Genomic DNA, 21,442 nt, shown 5'->3' with positions numbered 1-21,442 from the left:
CGCCGCCGTCATCCCAGCTCCCCTCTCAACCATCCCCCCTCCCCCCTCTTCGCTCCATCTCTCGGACTCGTTCTCTGTAGATCCTCTCCTGCCCTTCCCTCCTGCCTCTGCAATAACGCGCTCCTCACGGCGTCGCCTAACGAATTAGCGCCGTCTTTGGACTACAAAGCAACGCCGAAGCTGCTGCTGCTGCGTGCGTGCGGCTGCACGCGGGAGTGTGCTACCACCACCACCCACCCTCTTCGGCTGTATTTATGACTTCAGGGACGCCTGGCTGCGGCTAACGATGAGTGTTATTACGGCGACGGTGCCATGGTGCCCCAACCTCAGGGAAGCACTGTTTTGATTTGAATGGCATTTTAAAAGGTAATGCCGAATAAAATATTCAGCCGCCCGTGTAGCCTGAAGATCAAATTGCCCTTTGCCTTCGCTAATCCCATCCCTCGCATATCATGCGCGCTACGCAAAACAAAGTCAACATCGGGCGGATGCTGCATGTGTGAGCATCATCAAGATCAGCCTCGATGGAGGAGGCTCGTGAAGGACGCTGCTGCTGCTACTGGGCAGTTGGAGGCAGTCGTCCTCCAGCAACAACGGAGGGCAGAGGAGCGACGCTCACAACAACAAGGGAACCGCCGGGTGGCTAATATTCAGCAGGCTGGCACAGTGGAGGGTACAGCTGGTGGTGCATCTACCGGTCATCTTAGCCATCCAACCTATGGCACCTGGGTCTGTCCCGAGACCTCCTCCTAGCAGCAAACCTTCGACACTTCACGTGGCCTCAAAGTGCACCTGGCCTGGCACCGTGGAAACGTCACTGTCACTTAGTGACGAACGGCGGGGTATTGTTTATTGCAGGTGCGAGCATCCCTGAAGGCCGTGTGCCGTACGGGCCTTCGTAGGTGCCAGCGCTCGCGGACAGAACTTGCCCCAACAGTCCGTGTTGAGTGATATGGCGGGGACACCTTATGTCTTTGCATCCTTACATGATGGAGGGAGACAGCGGGGGCCCCCACACGGAGGCGTCTGTGCGGCCGCAGGGGTCTTGGCGTTGCGTCCGGTCTCCTCCTCGCCGTGTCGGTGCGCCGCAGCATCGCGCGCACTCGCCGTGCACGTTCGTCAACAACAACGCGCCGTCATAACAACAACAACAAAAACAACGAGACGTGTATATATATTTTTAATCGGCGACGTTTCGGGCAATGGGCCTTCTTCATAGCAGAGGAGAATGGCCATTATCTGTTTTATACACATATATTACCTGGTCTTCCCTTCAGGGTGGTGGTGGTGGTGGGTGGGTGGGTGGTGGTGGTGGTGGTGGTGTCGTTGACGAACGCGTTGGGTTTTGTTGTTGTTGTTACTTGTGCCAGCGCGGTGTCAAGGAACACGTTTTGTTGTTGTTGTTGTTGTTGTGCCACTGACAACGCAACGCTGGTATCACGTTGTGAGCGCCGGGATTCTGGGACAGGTTCAGCACGGCGCCATTACTCAGGGTCGCATTTCATCCGGGTCTGTCCGAGTCGGCGACCTGGAAAATAACATGCGTGCCCGGCACACCACATCGAGTAAACCTGCACGCGTTGGCTGTGGCGACTCGATACGTACAAAATCGTCTGGTCCTACCAACTAATCAACATATTTCAGTGAAAAACTAGGCCCTGCCCATTCCCATTCGGCTTTGTTCTATAGATTATCAATCAGCAAATAGCCATGTTTATGCCAATTAATATTTGACCATGGTTGATATATTTAGCATTTAGCAATGTATTGATTACTCAATTAAAATTGGTAATTAAGGGCACACGATAAACGTTGAATTTGTGCGTGTAAATCATCAGTGTTTTTTAAATGAATTGTATTTGTATGCTGACGTCACATTTAAGCTCATTGACCATATTGAGGTTATAAACAAAACAAGTTAGTTCAAGGGGTTGAAATCTAGGCAGCTGCCTGTGATTAAACCAGATTCTATAGTGTAGCGAGTTGGTGGTCTCAGCCCGGTCACCTATGATTGCAAAAAATAAATACTTGTAAAATCCCATCACGTAACATGTGGTTGTGCTTGTAATTTGGCTAAATTCCAGCTCTGAGCCCGACAGCCGTGTGACGAACTAGGCGGGTGAGAATATGCTCCCCCCCTTCCCCGTTCTGTGTGGACCACATATCAGTTGAAGGAAATTCAGGCCGCCGCGCTAGCGAGATGTTAATGACCTCGCCTTGTGGTGCAGAAGGTCGTGGGTTCGATCGCGACCCTTGACGCCTGCTGTATATTTGGAGTTTGCGTGTCTCTCGCCCCGTGGTCGCGTTCATTTTTTTCCGGGTCCTCCGGTGTTTCCCTCCACATTTAGAAACATGCGTGTAGAGTATTTGACTGCTGCTATAAATTCCCACGTGATGATAAGCCACTTCGTTGAGCTATCATTTGTGACCAGATCGCTTCTGAAAATCAGCTACATATAACTCAGTGGGCCTTACCTGGTAAAATAAAAAAAAACGTGTAGTAGTTTAGAGGCAGCTCAGAGTTGGGGGGAGGGTCGCACTACTGGCCGCGAGAGGTTCCAACAGAGCAGGGGTCCCCAACCCCCGGGCCGCGGACTGGTACCGGTCCGTGGCCTGTTAGGAGCCCGGGCCGCACAGCAGGAGGTGAGCTGTGAGTCCGCGCGTGGCCCGCCAATTATTTAATTTACCACTTCCGTCCGCGCCTCTTTCCCGCACCGCGCACTTGTCTCAGTCACAGTTTTGGTAAGCCCACAAGCTGACCCCTAGTAGCCAAAATGAGTAAAAAAAACAAACGTCGCTGAAGGGCTTCTTTGAAAAGGGGGAAAGACCCAATGATGAACCCCCCCCCCACCCCGGTCCGTGAAAAAATTGTCTTCCACGAAACCGGTCCCTGGTGCCAAAAAGGTTGGGGACCGCTGCGAACAGAACAACTCCGTCTCATGGCGTTTCAGCGATGGCACAATCGAGATGAGATCGTGGAATAAGATAAAACACACAGACGACGCAAGAATCAATTCTCGAATCAGATTGCGATCGTGAGCTATGAAATGTTATTGAATTACAGGAGGAAGAGGTGATTTGTTATGTGTCACCGGGTATTGAATATTTGTCTTGCTACGGCAGTTGTTATATATATGTGTGTGTATGTACCCACGACCCGTGGTTGAAAATAACGAGAGTGGCGGCCAATGGAGGGGACGCGCCCGAGGGGGACGTCCTCTGTGGAGATGGAGCGGTGACATGAGCCCCTGTGCAGCAGGCGCTAGGTGGACTGCCGCATCGCGGAATGGTTAGGTGATGGGGAGGCCTTCGTCCAGCAGTGGATCGATCATGGCTGCTGTTGGTGATAATGATGATGATAGGAGTTACGTTTGGCTTTGCATGAAAACTCAACACGCCAACAACGCTGCCTTAAAATAAATATATAATCCGCGACGTTTCGCGCAATGCCCCTTCTTCTGTGCTGTAATGTATCTGCTACGAAGAAAGACACTTGCCCATAACTGCGCCTATTATATATATTTTAACACCGCAGTGTTAATGACAGAAGTGTTGAGTATTGTTTGTGTTTGTTAATTGTACTTTGTGTGCACCACAGCCAACGCAGCAGCCGCAGCAGCACCAATTAATCAGCCGTTCGATTTTAGCTTTGCAATCGGTACACATTGCTTGCTCAGATCCAATCGAATTTATATTTCTTAGAGCGCCTTCAGACATGGCTTACAAAACGGTGACACAGAATGGAATGGTGTAGTTGACAGGGGCGTGCTACCAGGTATTGGGGAATGGGTGACGGCGATAGAGGGGTGCTTAGGGGATCACGCAAGGGTAGGGACGAGTGGAGTGGCGAGGGAAGGAGGAGGAAGAGGGAGGAGGGAGGAGGAGGGAGGGAGGGAGGAGGAGGGAGTGGGAGGAGGAGAATGAGCGTGGATTGGAAACGTGGACACTTAGGAGATACAAAGGAACGAAAACCTGAGGTGTGAATATAGGTATGGAGAGTTGCACGTTTGAAGGGTTTCAAACAGTCGTGGAACTCGCGTGGGGGGCCGCGATATACAATAGCCTCGGTGCGACCGTGCGAGACGATTCAAATATTGGGGTCCTACCTGACCCGATTGCCGTTCCCACCGAGCCGATTATGAATAAAGCCACGGCCGAGAACTCACCCTGCCACCGCGAAGCCTTTGACCCCGCGTGGCCGTCAGAGACGGACCGCCTGCGGCATGCGGCAGGGCAATCAGAGGGCCTCGACGCGACGCTTCGGGCTCGCGGCGTGTTACTCGGCACGCACGAGCGGGCGCGCACGCCGGGGTCGGGTGATCGTGCCAGCAGCTGGTTAGGGAAACGCAACACGCAAAGTGTGACGTCTTTATTACGTCGATGACTTTGTCGCTCTGAACGTCCACGCGATGAGCCACTGCCTCGTTGAGCTGCGTTCATTTGTGGCCAGGTCGCATCTGAAAACAGAAGCTGTTAGCTCACTGGGCTTTACCTGGTGAGATGAACAAATATACATTTAGTTTCGCTTTATTTGTGTATTATTTTTTAAGTGATGTGTTACCTTTCCTATACCTTTCACTAATATGGTGTTTATGTATTGTTGGTTGTTGTAACGTTCTGACCTGCCCCTAACTGGACATCCGTGACAAGAGCTTTATAGCTCATCGGATTCCTCCTGCAGTATGCATAAATATTCCGCTTCTCATAATTGTAATCAAAGAGTAATGTACAGCCATTGTAGTGAATTAACAAACACACGTGCGCCGGTAGTGGTACGCGGACTGTTTGAGAGGTCTACTGTGCCAGCTCTCTGCGTTCTGGCGGCCCGGCGCTCCGCTCGTTGTTGTGAGCGTCGCTCCGGTGCAGCCCTCCGTTATTTGCTGGAGGGCGACTGCCTCCAGCTTCCCGATGGCGTCCTTCACGAACCTCCCCCGCAGAGGCCGACCTTGACCACCGCTGCGACACCCATCCCCCATCGCGCTCTCCCCTCCGCCAGCACCCGCGGCTGCCGCACGGGAGATGTGCAGCGGCCTCCACGATTTTGCCGTCACAGTGCTGCCCTGCACCACCATCTGCTCTTTGAGATGCCCCGTGTCCGTCGGACCCTAGCCCGTGGGTGTCCAGTAAAGTAAAGTACGGTAGAAATAATATATAAGCCCGTGGGTGTCCACGGGTCCTGAATTCATTTTTTTTTTACTTAAAACTTTCGTGACTGCAGGAATTCATATTCTTTGGTTCTTTCGGTAAAGTACGGTAGAAATAATATATAAGCAATTGCATTTGGAGGCTTGCCCCCCCCCCCCTTTTTCTCTCCGCCTGATGAAGACCGCTTGTGTTGCGATCGAAACGTCGTGGGTTTTTTTATTTTTATTTTTCTATATACGTGACTTTACCGAAAGAACCAAAGAATCCTGAATTCATGTTGCGTCTACATCAGTCACAATCTTTATTTCGACTGGAGGAATCCGATGAGCTATGAAGCTCATTTTTTCACGGATATCCAGTAGGGGCCGGTCAGCGAGTTGTGTTCCTCCTTCCCCTTCATTGGTTCACGTGTTTTTCTTCCCATTGTAAATGGGTCGACACGTTACGTTACTACGCAAACGAGTAGAGAGAACGCCCGTCGTTGCTCTGCGGCAGAACGTAAGAGACAGCTGTCACTCTCAGACATTTGCCGCATTCCTCCTTGCACTCGGAGCAGGAAAAGTAATCTGCCTCTTTTACGTGATTAATGTCAAGATTATATGTGTAGGGTTTTTTTTTTACATTCTCAAGGGTTTAAAGTTTTTTGTTTTTCTGGCCGAAAGAATGTCATTTAATGGGAGCACAAATCGCAAAGTGACAGCAATTTCAAATAAACCGCGGCAAGTCTTCTTCTCTGTTCTTTGCTCGCGCGCCACCTCTTCGCGGTGCCGCTATCCATTCAATGTTTTCCCCGAACTCCTTGCGCCCTTTTACAACTCCAACGTTGTCTTTGTTACACCGAAACATCGTCCCGTGGAGTCATTGACCCCGGCTGGCGTCGGCGAAAACGACCCCGCAGCAGCCACGAACAATCGAGGGGAGGGGGAGGTGGTGGTGGTGGTGGTGGAGAGGAGGCCAGCCAGCAGCCAGCCAGTTAAACTCTAGACGTAGATTCTTTTTAATAGCAGTTTGATGGTTCTCACTTGTACCAAGCACCCCCCCCCCCCTTCCATGTTATTTGCACCTAATCGGATTTCCGCTTATCGCTTTCATAATTCACGAACATTCCAGTGGTAATCTTGACAAGCAGACAAGCTTTCAGAGTGTCTCTGAAAATAATACAGTGCGGGGGTAAATGAAACCGGAACGGCGCATCTGTTAATGTCATTTCCACGGCTCATCTCTTACTTATCGCGAGAGATGTTTGCGAGAGAAAAAAAAGTATATTAAGTAATATATACGGAGGAGAGATGCAGTCTAAAATCCAACCAATACGACTCTTTATCTACAGTGTCTCGACGCTCGTGCTGCAACACACTGATCATTTTTGCTTGACAAGCTCATGGGTGTGTTCGGAAAAGGGGAACAGTGGTATCTGGGTGCCCCCATCAACGCTGTCGACGCCTAGACTTGTCTGAAATTGTGTCTGTCTGTCTCTCACTGTTTCTGTTTCTCACTCTGTCTCTCTATTTCACTGTCTCTCTCTGTTTTTGTTTCTCACTCTGTCTCTCACTGTCTCTCACTGTCCCTCTCTCTCTCACTGTCTCTCTCTCTGTATCTCTCACTGTCTCTTTCTATCTCTGTCTCTCTGTCTCTCACTGTCGCTCTCTTTGTCTCTCACTGTCTCTCACTGTCTCCCGTTCCGCTTCTCTCCCACTGCCTCTGCACAATCCATCATCCTAATCCAGTCTTTTGTCTCTCACTCCGATGTGATGGGTGGGATATGGCAGCGTCTCTTTGAGTAGATGATAATCATTGTTATGGTAATTAAATATCCCTTCTAATCTGACGTTCCTCCCCTCCACGCGCTCTCGCCTATAATGGATAGCTGCTGAGATTCCATTTCTAGGTGAGACATCATTCAACGAAAAAAAATCGGTAATGCTGCTGCTGCGTTGGTAGCGGTGCATAGGCACGATTAGCAGCGACGACAAGAATCCACACACTCGTCAATGACACTGTCGCCTAAAAAAATATCTCTACAAACGGTGACGTTTCGGGCAATGGGCCTTCTTCACAGCACGTGACACTCGAGTGCAACGTGCACTGTTTGTTATTGTAACCTTCTGACACGCCCCTAGCGGACATCTGTGAAGAAAAGAGCTTCATAGCTCATCGGATTCCCCCTGCAATCTAAATACAGATTCCGTTTCTGCAGCGTCTTGTTGGAATATGCCGTTTACGTGAGCAGAGAGCGAGCGATAGAGTCGCCGTTAAAATTAGCCTCGTGTATGAAGCCAGAGTGGGGGTGTGGGGTGTGGGGGGCGGCGGCGGTGGAGGGTGTGTGGGGGGGGGGACACCTTTGTGCATCCGCGTGCCCAGCATCGCCATCACAACGTGACACGTATTCATCGGTAATTAGCCGCCTCTCGTTTACGAGCACGTTGCTAATTGCGCTCGAGAGCAGGTGCCGTGCCAGTGCGCCTTCCCCTCCCCTTCCCCCAGCGCCTTGGCACCCTCCGCTTGTCTCCCCCGCGTGCTGCCGTCCGTCTGTCCGTCTGGCTGCGCAAAAAAATCGCGTGCGGCGTTCCAAACGCGGCTCGTTGAACTCAACGGCCGCCACGGCCGCCAGTCACGCCCAGATACACAAAGAAGATACACCCATTCGTCCCATCGTCTCTACTATCAACTCCCCCACCTATAAACTGGCACGTTTTCTTGCTGATATACTGCGACCTTTCACTGGAAAAAAACACCTCTGCGGTACTAAATTCTACTCACTTGGTATCGACAATCAAAGGCATTTCCCTGTCCCCAGACGACCTGCTTGTCAGTTTTGATGTGGTGTCCTTGTTCACCAAAGTCCCGGTACCTGACACCATCGCTATCATTGAAGACCTGGTTCATCAAGGACTGCATACTGATGTACCCCCCCTGGTGAGACATTGCTTAACCAACACATACTTCACCTGGAATGGAACTTTCTACAAACAAACTGAGGGCACCCCAATGGGCTCCGCCCTATCTCCGGTTGTAGCCAACGTATTCATGGAAAAATTTGAAACTGACGCCATCTAGACTGCCACTCTACGCCCGACCTTATGGAAGAGGTACGTGGATGACACTTTTGTCATCTGGTCACATGGCCAGCCTGCTCTAGACCAATTCCGCGACCACATCAATTCCATACACCCAGCCATCAGATTTACCATGGAGGTCGAAAAAGATGGCAAACTACCCTTTTTGGATGTCTTAATTAAAAGGAGACATGATAGTTCAATGAGCCACTCTGTCTACAGGAAAGCTACCTATACAGATGCTTACTTGAAACCGGATTCCAACCACCATCCATCCCAGAAGAACTCCCTCATCAAGACTCTATACCATAGAGCCCAATGCATTTCCGACCAGGAACACATTACCAGTGAACTCAAGCACGTACACCAAGCTCTCAGGGCTAATGGTTACTCCCACTACACAATCCGCAAAGCCATCACTCCAGTCATGAAGAAGGATCCTCTTGTGGAGCCACTGAAAACCATCACCTTACCCTACATTGCAGGGGTCACTAAAAAGATCTCGAAAATCCTGAATAAACACAAGATCCAGGTCCGATTCAACACAGTACATAAAATCCGTGATCTGATTCCATCTGTAAAAGATGCTGTTCCAGACATACAGTACCCGGGCGTTTACAAACTAAAGTGCCTCTGTGGTAGTAGCTACATTGGAGAAACCAAACGACATATCTCGGACCGCATCCGCGAACATAAAGCAGACTTGAAACACGGTAGAACGAACTCCTCTGCCGTGGCAGATCACTGTTATAATTCAGTGGGCTCACATGACATTGACTTCTCCAAGACAGAGGTTCTTTGCAAGCCATCAGGCTACCATGAGAGATTCGTTCATGAGGCTATCCACAAATACAAACACAGAGACAATTTCAACCGAGAAGATGGATTCTGGCTTAGTAACCATTGGAAAGATGTTTTAAACCATTTCGGTTCTTAATTATATTTTACGATGACCTTCAGACCGCAGCTCTTTCGCTGGCATTGACTCTTAATACCTCTCACACCACGGTTAATGGTATGGTTTACAACATGGAGTATAACAGCGCCTCGCAGCTGTCTTTCTCCCCCTCCTCCGTTCCGACCATGGATGAACTCGTCCGTCTGAACGGGGCTCGTAGCTATCCGTGGTGATAAAGTTGAGGGTAAGAATCCACCCATTTTTCGCCATATAGCATTGTGATATATAACGACTTATTGTTGGTAGCTTAGCTGATTGGAGAATATATAGAGTTTATTGATAACATTGAGGTAGTTTATATTTTACTGTTTTATTGGTTTACTATATAGTATTCATTATATAGTGTAGTGTATACCCAGTTACTGTTAATAGCTCAGCTTATTGAAGAATATATTGAGTATATTTATTATATTGATGTAATTTAGACTTAGGTTTTTTCACATTGGTTTACTATATGATAGTCGAGTTGTTGCAGCCCCTTTGGCGTCCATGTACTAAGTGCCTCTGTAGATGTGTAGGCTTTGACTTTAACATAGCTATTTCTATGACCAGTCACAAGCTAATCACTCAGCTATTTCAATGCTAAATTCTCATGTTTGATTTGTACTAGGTGCCTCTGTGGATGTGTAGGCTTTGACTTTAACATAACTATGTCTATGACCAGTCACAAGCTAATCCCTCAGTTATTTCAATGCTAAATTATCCTGTTTGATTTGTACTAGGTGCCTCTGTGGATGTGTAGGCTTTGACTTTAACATAGCTATTTCTATGACCAGTCACAAGCTAATCACTCAGTTATTTCAATGCTAAATTCTCCTGTTTGATTGGTACTAGGTGCCTCTGTGGATGTGTAGGCTTTGACTTTAACATAGCCATTTCTGTGACCAGTCACAAGCTAATCACACAGCTATTTCAATGCTAAATTATCCGAACCAAACATTAAACTAATTTTCAATGGTACAGTATATTTTTTCAAGTAGTGGTATCCCAAACTTTCGCAGCAGCTTAAATTCCCTTTTCACACCATCAATATGTAAACTCCCCCCCTCGCCGGTCTGCACATGTTCACCCCCTCTACACCGTTCATCATGCTAAGTCCGCCAATTAAATGCTAATTTTTATGATAATTCCTTTGTCAAGGCGCTCTGTTTCTTCTCACACAGCTTAAAGGTCGCGGTCTGAGCTTGGCTGTGTTCGCTCCAGCGCTGTCCTCCAGACAGTCTCGTCCCTTCACCTGATGAAGGCCGCTTGTGTTGTGGCCGAAACGTCGTGAGAATTTTATTGTGTTATTTTATTTTATTAATTTATTATTTTATTCTCATTCTACGTGACTTTACCGAAAGAACCAAAGAAGACGCCCAGGGTTGTTTTATTAGTCCGTGGGCACGGCCGGAGAGCAGAATTCGGCACCGATAGAGGTGCTGAATGTTTCGCGATTTCTGGCATCGCTATCACCTGTCTGCTGGTGCAAGGTCCTCCACCAGAAGAAGCACCAGAGACCCCCCCCCAACCACCACTCCCACCCGGAGGGTATTTTGGCCTACTCTTTCACGATGGCCAGACGTCTTCTTAGACTTGGGGGTGCAAAATGTTGTGGGTGTTAACTTAACAATATACACACGTTATGAGACCTCCTTTGCCAGTAACAAGATATAGTAATAGGTTTTACCCTTTTAACTGGCACAATGTAAATGCTCACCCCGAGCCCTCAATACTCTGATAGTGCGTTGTCTTTGAGTTGTACGCCTTTTGGCGTCTTCTGGTCCAACACCAGTGGAGACTAAGCTCTAAGAAAAGCCGTATAGGGTGTGGACCAATCAAATTCAAGGACAGTGCATATTATTATCAGAGTTGTCTCTTTTGTTTGCATTTTGACTGCTTGTGTTGTGGTTATTGCAAACATGATGCCTTGAATAAAGGTGTCAGTTTTTGTGCCAGTTGAAAGGGTAAAACCTATGACAATATACATACGCGCACACACATATACAACTGTTGCAGTTGTGCCGGAATTCCACGACACTGGCTGCGTCTCTACTTCGCAGCCTTGCGATGGCAAACCACCACAGGTGCCCCATCCTCCTCTTCATCCCTAACGCACAACCGCACTCGCTAACAGAACCCCCCCCCCCCGCCCGCCCCCCCCAACTCAATTCGCTCGAGTGAGTGCTTTTCTGATGAAGCCAATGGCAGCGGGTACACCAATTCTATCAGCGAGGACAGCTTTATGAACAAACGCGGTAAATCTCCTCTGCTTTGTCGCCTAAACACACCGAGTGCCACTCTGTGCCGCGAGAGTTTTAATCTCCGCGGGGTGGAACATGTGCTCCGAGGTTGTGTTGTTGTTGTTGTTTACGATGCGCGTCGTGATGGATTCACGTCATCATTTTGGGCCATGAAAGGAGTTGATTGCACGGGGGGGGGGGGAGGGATATGAGAGGAGGAGAAATTGCAAATGCCTCTTGACTTGCTAATCACGTAAATCGTACGGAGAAGTGATTTACATACATACATACGTGTGTGTGTGGACATTTGTTTTCTCAGCCAGTTCTGCGGACGCTAATGCTCGCCGTATTAACAATCGCAAATTAGGCTAATGAATCGAGGAATGGCGAATTGGTTTCATAACAGCCTCCCCCCTCCCCTGAAGGGAGGAATAACAGTGACGTGCTGAGCCACATCGGGGTCACTCACTCACCCTCGTGCGCTGCCCTATCCAAAGACTTCATTTCTCACTCAAACGCCGCATCTGTGTTCCGCGTCGCTGTGTTACGACCGGGGTAGGTTCGCTGCACGCTCGGCCAGGTGTCCACAGCCGCAGCGAGGGTATACTGGACGCGGTGCGCCGGGCGCGGACAGACCCTGGCTGAAACGGGGAGCGACGTTGCGGACCTGCCCGTGGCGATGCCCCCCCCCCCTTCTCCTGTCGGTCAATCGTGACGAGAGCAACTCGGCACGTGGCCACCAAAATGAACCACGTGGCTGTACGGCACAGAGCTGTAGCCAACGATGTCCTGTGGTGGTGGTGTTGGTAGTGGTGGCTTGCGACATTCACAGTCACTCAGGTGTATACCTGGGGGGTCGACTGTGGGCTATGCTGAGCGCTGAACTGAGGTGCACGCGCTCATTCGTTTCCGCGGAGCGCCTTTGCCAACACCCTTTGCCGCGTGGCTCGGCGGTAGAGCGAGCGGCTCGCAATCGAGAAGTAGCGATTTCAAATCCTGATTGGCGGTTGACCCAGCGCCGTCATCCCTCGGGCAGTCTATAAAATTCGTACCACTTTCTGGGGAACCCCACGATGGTTGTCCGATGTAATAGAGACTCAATTCCCCATCACAGGAATGTGGAATTTCCACCGGTGGCTCTGCAGGGCAATCAACGGGATATGGGCACCGATGCCTCCATGCTCATTTGAGCAGGAATCTCACTCTGACCTTGACAATAAGCGTCTGGTAATCCGGCAGCATCTTGCTTAAGACGACCTGACTTCCGATGAGACCCAGGATGTCGAAACCGGTGCAGAGTTTGCTTGCTTAAACAAAACAATGCTGCTGGATAATATTTGGTCTTGGAAAGGCCACCAAGGTCGATGGACTGACACGTGCTGTCATTCATACGTGGAGACGCAACAGGAAGTTCTGCGTACATTTGTTTGGAGCCGAGCTGAGATTGAGCTGGGCCCCGGAACGTCGCTCCTCCCGGCATGCAACAGCAGCTGGCGCTTCACTCTTCTGTGCGCAAGGCCCGTGGGGAGTTGCGGATGTGCACGGTGAAGGCTCAGCCCCTGCAATGGCTCGCTCACGCCACTGCTGGTGGAAGGGACCCTCCGCTGGAGGGAGCACTAGAGATCATCTCTCTGTCGTGGGTATCGTGGTCTGCTCTTGCACGCTGACCAGACGTCTCGGAAGAGGTGGGCAGTCGCCACACTTTACCCCGCACCCCACGCCACCTGCCGATTGATTAACTGTGTCGTGCCCATTTATACCGCTGGGAGGAGGGTGGAGGCAGGATTAGTCTGGATGGTTTCTTTTTAAACTACCGCGACAGGAGATGGAATCGAACCGACGAACCTCTGGATTGCTTATCCAGTGGCGCTGCTAACCATGACTCCACACGACAGTTTCGAATTAAAGAACCCTCCTTCAAACGAATAAAAAAGGTCTTGAGACCCAGTTGAGGCTTTCAGAAGCGTAGTGACGACAATATTCGCACGTGCAGGAACTAAAACGATAGTGTGCGGCTTTATTAATTAAATTATTGACTTCCACGGCTGTGCTTGGGTTCGGGTTGGGAGCCTCGGTGTAGGAGTGGGAGGGATAGGATTGGAGGAAGCCCCGTTCATACCGCAGCAACATTACTCAAACCGGGGAGCTCGTGAATTGAAGTGTCCACGCAGAGCCGCGCTGCAATCACTCAGGCCCCCCCCCTCCCTGCCACGCCTGCGTGGTTATTTTTTTTGCATGGATGCCGAAGGACTCCGGCATACTCCACCACGCCTTCCCCACAACCCCTCACCTCCCCGCCACGTGCCCTATGACCTGCTCGTCCACCACCACCAGCCAGCCACCCCACCCACCCCGCTGCGTCGTTCTCCCATCTCTCTGTCTCTCTGCTGGCTGCTGTCGCCGCTGAGAGTCGGTTGCCCTTTGCTTTCTCTTCTGCGCGAGTCGAGACGACGGCTGAAATTGGCCGCTCATCCGCCACCCCCACTCACGTCCTCTGTGCACCGCAGTGCGCGTTTCATATCTCTGCCCCAAGATGCGATTCAATCGCGGGTGATGATAATTACATAGGCAACGCGCGTGCACACACTGCGATGGAGAACACCGCAACATATTAATAATAATAATAAAAACAATGTTCAGACACCGATGCCAATCCACTGCTGGATGAAGGGCCTTCCCATTCCGTGTCGGTCATGTATGTATGTTGAACTTCTTTCGCGCCGCACGTAGCCAACCGTGCTGATCGGAGCTGCGGTCATGGGGGTTTCTTGGACCATGCTTCACCACGATGATCAGTGGAGTGGGGGGGGGGGCAGAGGGGCTGGCGATAGCGGGGAGAATACGCGCGGAATGCATGGAAATAACAGTCCACAAATGCATTATATTTTCCGCGCAGCACCGCCACAGACGTAGCCACGCAGCAGCAGACCGCAACGCCAGCTATTTTCTTTGCATGCCGGCCGGCCATTTCACTCGCTGGCCAGGACTCGCGCCTGCTTAGCTTCCGAGATCTGATGATGAGATCGCGGCGCGTTCCGCGTGAATGTGGTCCAACGTGGCACGTCGTGTGGTCCGTGGAGGGGATTGTTACACGCGGCATCGCTGCGAACTCGGCGACCCCAGTTCGCTTCCCGCTCACGGCCAACATCGGTGACGATTAGAATCTGAATTAGCCATGGATCTCCCCTAGGTTGCCTCGGCCTTATAAATGAATACCTGGTGCGGCGTGTTAAACATCGCCACCAGGGAGACAAAGGCGGCCCGGGGGTGGGGGGTACTGGTCACCCCCACCCCCTCACGCGCCGTTTCCGGCCTTTATAGATGCTCGCCTACAGCACTTACCCCCAACAATCTGTACAGGCTCCACGGGGGATCTTTGTCATTAAACGACGCAATCATTCAGAAACTCACCGGCAAGATTGAACGCGAATGTTGGGACGTCTCGGTTCGTCTGTGTTTTTGTTGTTTTTGGTGAAATTGCGTCCAACCCAACGTCGGTCTCAGCAATGGGCGGTTGGGGGTGGGGGGGAGTTGGATCGGCCGGGAGGAGATCGATGCTGTGTCGAGTTGTCCCGCCAGGACGTGAGTCTTAGAAAATGAAGAATGCGCGTCCAGACGCGATCGCTGCTCTGTGGGAACAGCTGCCGCTGCTTGCGGGCTCTCCGTGGCAGCCTCTCGAATGAAATCGGCGTCTCCTGCTCCCTGGCTAGTGGGGGGCACGGGGAGGATGGGACGGGGTTAGTGGGGGGCACGGGGAGGATCGGACGGGATTAGTGGGGGGGCACGGGGAGGATCGGACGGGGTTAGTGGGGGGCACGGGGAGGATGGGACGGGGTTAGTGGGGGGCAATGGGAGGATGGGACGGGGTTAGTGGGGGGCACGGGGAGGATGGGACGGGGTTAGTGGGGGGCACGGGGAGCATGGGACGGGGTTAGTGGGGGCACGGGGAGGATGGGACGGGGTTAGTGGGGAGGGGCACAGGGAGGATGGGACGGGGTTAGTGGGGGGCACGGGGAGGATGGGACGGGGTAGTGGGGGGCACGGGGAGGATGGAACGGGGTTAGTGGGGGGCACGGGGAGGATGGGACGGGGTTAGTGGGGGGCACGGGGAGGATGGGACTGGGTTAGTGGGGGGCACAGGGAGGATGGGATGGGGTTAGTGGGGGGCACGGGGAGGATTGGACGGGGTTAGTGGGGGGCACAGGGAGGATGGGACGGGGTTAGTGGAGGGTACGGGGAGGATGGGACGGGGTTAGTGGGGGGCACGGGGAGGATGGCATATGGGGTAAGTGGAGTGTGAACGGTGAGAAGTGAGTGGATGAGAATGGAGTGGACGAGGTGGTGGAGGCAGCATCAGTGCTGTGGACGCTCCCTGAGAAAGGGAAGTGGACCGGTACAGAGCGCAGTGGCCTTCAGCGTATGGACGAAGTATAGGGGTTAGGTGGGGGGGGTGCGGTGCGTGGAGGGAAGGGGGGGGGTTGAAGGGGATGATTGGTGACGCCCCGGAGTGGCTCTGCCTATTCCGGGTCTCTCCCCGTGTCCATGCCCCTCTCCTCCACAACAAATCACCCGCACGTTTAGCCGAGGTCTCTCGCGCGTTGCGTTCAACAGCGGGTGACGGGGTCACGGTACCCCCCCCCCCGCCCGCCATCCGTCGTAAATAAATACAACAGCAGCGGCAACAGTAACAGTAGAAATAATATATAAAATAGCAGTGGTTGGCCGTAAAAAGGGTCTTAGTTTTATTTTTTAAGCGTTTTATTTTTTTGCTGAAAGAGCAATAACATTCGATTTCTCGATGGTGCTAACATCAGCACCGCGAGGAATAACCACGGAGTGGAAAGGCATTCATCCAGCAGTGGATAGACAGTGGCTGTTTATAAGCCCGTGAACATCTCTCTGAATTTGTGTTCCGCAGAGTCCAAATAATTATCGGCATGCATCCAAACCAGCAATAACTAAATTAGTCCATCATCCAACCTGTCATCACCACCATTACCATCATCGATAATCAATTCTTTCTCATCATCATCATGCAATCCAAAAACAATTCGTGATCATCGTATTCATCCGACCCATCATCACAATTAAATTCATCATCAGTAGATCCATCGTCATTAAAATCATCATCATTAAATTAATCGTAAAAATGTCATCATCATTAAATTCTTAATCATTAAATTCATCATCATTCAACTTAACTCAATCAATGTAACGATCATCATGCAATCTGCCCACCATCCAAACACAATCGTCACGCGGGGGACCGATGCGACGCCGCGTGCCGGGGCCAAGCCCGCGTCGTTTGGGGCGGCGGCTGTGAATTTCTGACGGGGAGAGGGTGAGGTCGGAGCTTGTAATGAGCTCCGCGCGTGGCCAGACAGAACGTTGATCGCGTAGGGAAACCGGAGAAAAGCTGGCACGGGTTCCGTGCGCGTGCGGGGTTTGACCAGCACCCCCCCCCCCCCCCCACGCACACCCCACGTGGTCGCTCAGGATAATGAAACGATGATTCAAGTTTAGTAACCTTGCTTTTGTTTGAGCGATAGAACGTTGAAACGTCAGATCCATTCGTGGTCCCAATTGTGCTCTTCCTCCTGGCGACCTGAGTTCGCCTCCTAGCCTCCTCGAGGGCTGGAATCTCTGAATTGTTCATCAGCAATAAACGCAGGTTATAACGCGCTCATAGTTCCCGAATCGGACGCATTGTTCGATCGAGAACTCAGAGGCTCGTAGCCAATGCTCAAAAACCATCGTACGCGAACCTGAAGAGGTGAGAGTCTGAACAGGTAAGAGCCTGGACAGGTGAGGGCCTGGACAGGTAAGAGCCTGTACAGGTGAGAGTCTGGACAGGTGAGAGTCTGGACAGGTGAGAGTCTGGACAGGTGAGAGCCTGCACAGGTGAGAGCCTGGACAGAGAGTCTGGACAGGTGAGAGTCTGGACAGGTGAGAGTCTGGACAGGTGAGAGCCTGCACAGGTGAGTGCCTGGACAGAGAGCCTGGACAGGTGAGAGTCTGGACAGGTGAGAGTCTGGACAGGTGAGAGCCGAGACAGGTGAGAGCCTAGACGTGTGAGAGCCTTGATGCTGCTGCGTAGGTGCAGTCGGAGAGAGAGAGAGAGATAGGAGAGAGACTTGCAGACGGCTGCGTGCGGTGCAACTGCGGGGAAACGCCGCTCAACCGGGATACGGTGCTTGTTTTCTGGGCGGTGCGATGAGCAGGGTTGTTAAGATGCGCTCCGTGATGAAAGGCGAGCGAACGAGCGAGCGTACTCCATTGCACGCATTACATTGGTGCGGTGGAATCTCTGAATAGGTAAAAAAAGAAAACCCAACCCAGAGGACTCCCTTAATTGATTGGCTTTGTCAGCTTGTATTTTATTTTTATATCTGAGCAGATGTTAAAGCCATCGATCAGAGATCCCTTGAGCGGCCACTCTCCATCACTCACCACCCCCTCTCTAACGACGCCCGCCTCATGCTTTACGTCCTCCCACGTGTGTTCGCTGTTGTGCCCGCATTTGCCTTTCGGGCGCGATGTCCCGACGTTTCGCACCGGGGGGCCTCCTAAACACGATTGAATCGAGCTCGACGCGGCTTCGGGGGTGACCGTCAACCAGCGGTGGATTGCTTCACGCTGCGCCTCAAATCGCGGGGAGCTTTTGCCGGCACTGAATTGCAGCTGATTCGGCGAAAAATAAACAAACGGTCGATATGTGTCTCCTGGACACATCTGTCCCTTCTGCACGTCAACTAATAAGAGCGATTTCCATTCTTTTGACACAACCCACAAGCCACACGGCCTTCGGGGACTGCGTTATTTCAGCAGTTATTTCAGAGCAAAACTCCGGTTTCGGTCCAGAGATAAGCAAAACTCTGGACCGGTTTCAACGCACGGTGTCTCATCAGCAGAGTCAAGCTTCGCCAAATTATGCATTGCCAGAAAGGTCGTGGGGCTGATTGGTTGTGTAAGAAACAGTTGTGCCCGTGTTGTTTTTGCACGTGAAAACACGAATTATACGTGAAGCAGACACATCACGTATTTATAGTATTACTTGTATTCTCCACTGCGACGCTAACGAGTATATATATTTGTTTTGGGTTAGCAGCAATAGAGCTCTGGATGGATGTTACCGCAGAAGCTTTCCTGGAACGGAACGTCGGACGTCACCGCGTAGAAGAAGCAAAGCGGCGCGCAACTCCGGAGGGCCTCGCGCACAGAGCGAGCGGCACTACCCACTCTGTGGGGAATTTGTTTACCTGCGTCGTCAGCGGTGGTGTTGTTTATTTATTTGTTGATCTATTTATTTATTTCAAGAGTCACGTGGTGGTGGTGGCGGTGGTGAAGAGCCCGCCACTCAACGGCCACGAGCAGCTCCACCACCGCTCCCGTCTCGAGCCTTTGCCTGTCTCCTTGCACCTTTGTCTTTTGTTTAATCAACAGATGCTTCGCGTGATTTGATTGATTGAGTTTTTGCAATTGCAATCTGTGGGCACGTTCCATTGTCCCGCGTTAACGTCTGCAGCGTCTGCACCTCGCAATGCTAACTATGCGACGGCACACTATAATGCCGGCGAAACGTCGGAACTGATTTGTTAAAAACGCGTGCGGATTATTCCCCCGGCACGGTTTTTGTACTGGAGAGCAATAACGCGTTGGCAGTGCTGGTTCACGCGACATCCGTATTCGTTTGGCAGTGTCAGGTGGATGAGGGTGGACGACGCAGCATGGACGCTGTACTCACGCGGCGATCTGACCAAAAGATCAATTATGAATCGTTGCATGCGATTTTTTTTTACTTTAACATCCTGCTAATCTCTCACATTAACATAGCTACTTCAATGATAAATTCTTCTGTTGATATGTAAACTCCTTTGTCAAGGCGCTCTGCTCCTCCCACCCAGCTTAAAATACGCTGCCAAGCTTAGCAGTATATTCTTGGTTCTTTCGGCAAAGTCACGTGACTTTACCGAAAGAACCAAGAATATGAATCACTGCAGTCATGAAAGCTTTAAATAAAATTTTAAATCAAAATGTAAGCTTAGCAGTGTTCATTTGAGCGCTGTCTTTTTGACAGTTCTGTTTCTTCACCTGAGGAAGGCTACTTGTGTTGTGGTCGAAACGTCGTGATAATTTTATTTTATTGTTTTATTTTTTATTCTTTTATTTCCATTCTACGTGACTTTACTGAAAGAACCAAGAAGATGAATCCCTGCAGTCACGAAAGCTTTACATCTAAATATAAATAGAAATTAAGGGGCATAACTGATTTTTTTAAAAGTGCCGTGGGTGGATATACTTAAGGGACATTTTTTGATGGTGTTCCAGGATGAGAATGGAGGAATGAACAGGCAAACGAGACCAGACTTGAGCGGTTTTTGGAAAACGGAACTTGATCAGGATAGTCATCAACATGGCAACGTTCCTGCAGGGGAGAGTTTTCAATCAGTGCGTACACAGTGGCGTGTAGGAATCTAATTAGTGAGGGGGAGGTGTAGACGGAGAGACACGCACACGGGGAAAGAGAGAGACGCATACACGGGGACTCTATGTGGAGAGAAACACGGGCAAGTGGTTTGGAATCTCCCCACGTAAAAGAAAGAAAGAGAGAGAGACAGGCCCCGATATGTAGGATTCTGATGAGAGAGACAGGGGTACAGAGGCACGCGGGGCGGCGTGCACGCATCTCCACATAGAGAGACACACACACGGGGAGAGGAGCGGCTTTGTCGGGCTGGGCAGAACGAGACCGTCTCTCTCCCCGTCTCTCTCCCCGTCTCTTTCCCTCTCTCTCCGTCTCTTTTTTTACGATCAGAGGAACCAAGGAGATGCTCCGTGTAGTCGGCACTTTGCTTCGTTCATCATTTCGGTTTTTTTTCAATGCTTTGCTTTATGTGCCCCCCCCCCCCCCGTTTTAAATGAAAGAGTTCACTCTCCGTTTCTCTCCGTCTCTCTCCCTTTCTCCCCCGTCTCTCTCCCTCTGCACCAGCGTGGAGAGCACCCTCATGTTCACCTTCTGAAGCGCTCGCTCGTCGCCGTGGCGCGTGCGATGACCACCACCACCACCACGTGACTTTTATTTTGTGTTGTGCGCGGCGCATTTAGCGCCACAGCGCGTAGATTTATTGTGTTTGTTATTTGTTTGCTGGTGACTTTGTGTATTTCGTATCGGAATCGCCTCCAGTGCTGTTGCTGCTGGCGGCAATAAAAGTTGTTTAAAAGTATCTCTTCCTCTCTCGCTCCCTCCCTCCCCCCACCTCTCCGTCTCTCTCATTCACTCGCCCCCCTCCGTCTCACTCTGTGATGGAGTCGCTATCAGCGTGGCTCAGCCTGCACCGCGCGCAGCGAGATACGGGGCCGCTGGCCGTGCGGTGCGGCACGTCCCTGTCCCTCCGGTACCCCCTGCCCCCCCCTACCCCCACTACTCCTCTTGCTCTACCGTGCTCTTTCTGCTCCCCCTGCTCCCCCATGCTCCCTCTGTCCCCATCTAATCTCCCTTCGCCCCTCTGCTTTCACTACTCCTGCCTGCTCCCCCTACTCCTTCCTACTTCTTCTGCTCCCCCCCCCTGCTCCTTCTCGCCTCGCTCCCGCGCGCAGCTGCGATCGGGGCGACTCTGGAACCGTTCCCATTAAATCGTGTTCCATTAATTAGCCACGCAATCAATTCTGAGTGCGCCGCGCGCGCCTTGCGCTTGCCTCTCTCCTCCCTCCACCCTCCAGCCGCCCTCCCCCCTCGCCCACCCCCCGGGAATCCGCGTTCATTTGTGAGATGGACGAGAGAGCGACTGGGGAACGGCAGCGGTGGCTGAGGTCGCTGGAGACGACCGTGAAGACTTGCGGATAATATTCCGCAGGGCCTCTGCATGCCCGCTGCTCATGCAGGGCGGTGCATCGTCGCGAGCTGCACCGCAACGCTCCTGCAGGGTGCAACCTTCACGAGCTGTACCACAACGCTCCTGCAGGGTGCAACGTTGACGGGCTATACCACAACGCTCCTGTAGGGTGCAACGTTGACGGGCTATACCACAACGCTCCTGCAGGGTGCAACCTTCACGAGCTGT

At 51.5% G+C, this 21,442-nt stretch overlaps 1 protein-coding gene across 2 annotated transcripts in view; it reads left to right on the top strand.

The window, feature by feature from the left end:
• Positions 1 to 20,605, top strand: part of IFT27 (intraflagellar transport 27) — a 44,020-nt gene extending 23,415 nt beyond the window's left edge. Inside the window, exon 7 of one of the 2 annotated variants that reach the window (XM_076069879.1) lies at positions 20,371 to 20,605. In XM_076069879.1, the coding sequence (XP_075925994.1) occupies positions 20,371 to 20,454 (84 nt within the window). In that variant the 3' untranslated portion in view covers positions 20,455 to 20,605. Of the gene's footprint in view, positions 1 to 18,489; positions 19,421 to 20,370 lie in introns of those variants that run through there. The other variant, XM_032961157.2, reaches the window with a different exon arrangement.
• The last annotated feature ends 837 nt before the right edge of the window (positions 20,606 to 21,442 follow it).

Source organism: Petromyzon marinus, chromosome 26, assembly GCF_048934315.1.
Source record: "Petromyzon marinus isolate PM22_M1 ecotype Great Lakes invasive population chromosome 26, UKy_Petmar_22M1.pri1.0, whole genome shotgun sequence".
In the NCBI taxonomy this organism is placed as follows: domain Eukaryota; kingdom Metazoa; phylum Chordata; class Hyperoartia; order Petromyzontiformes; family Petromyzontidae; genus Petromyzon; species Petromyzon marinus.
This window is presented reverse-complemented; position numbering and strand designations above follow the sequence as displayed.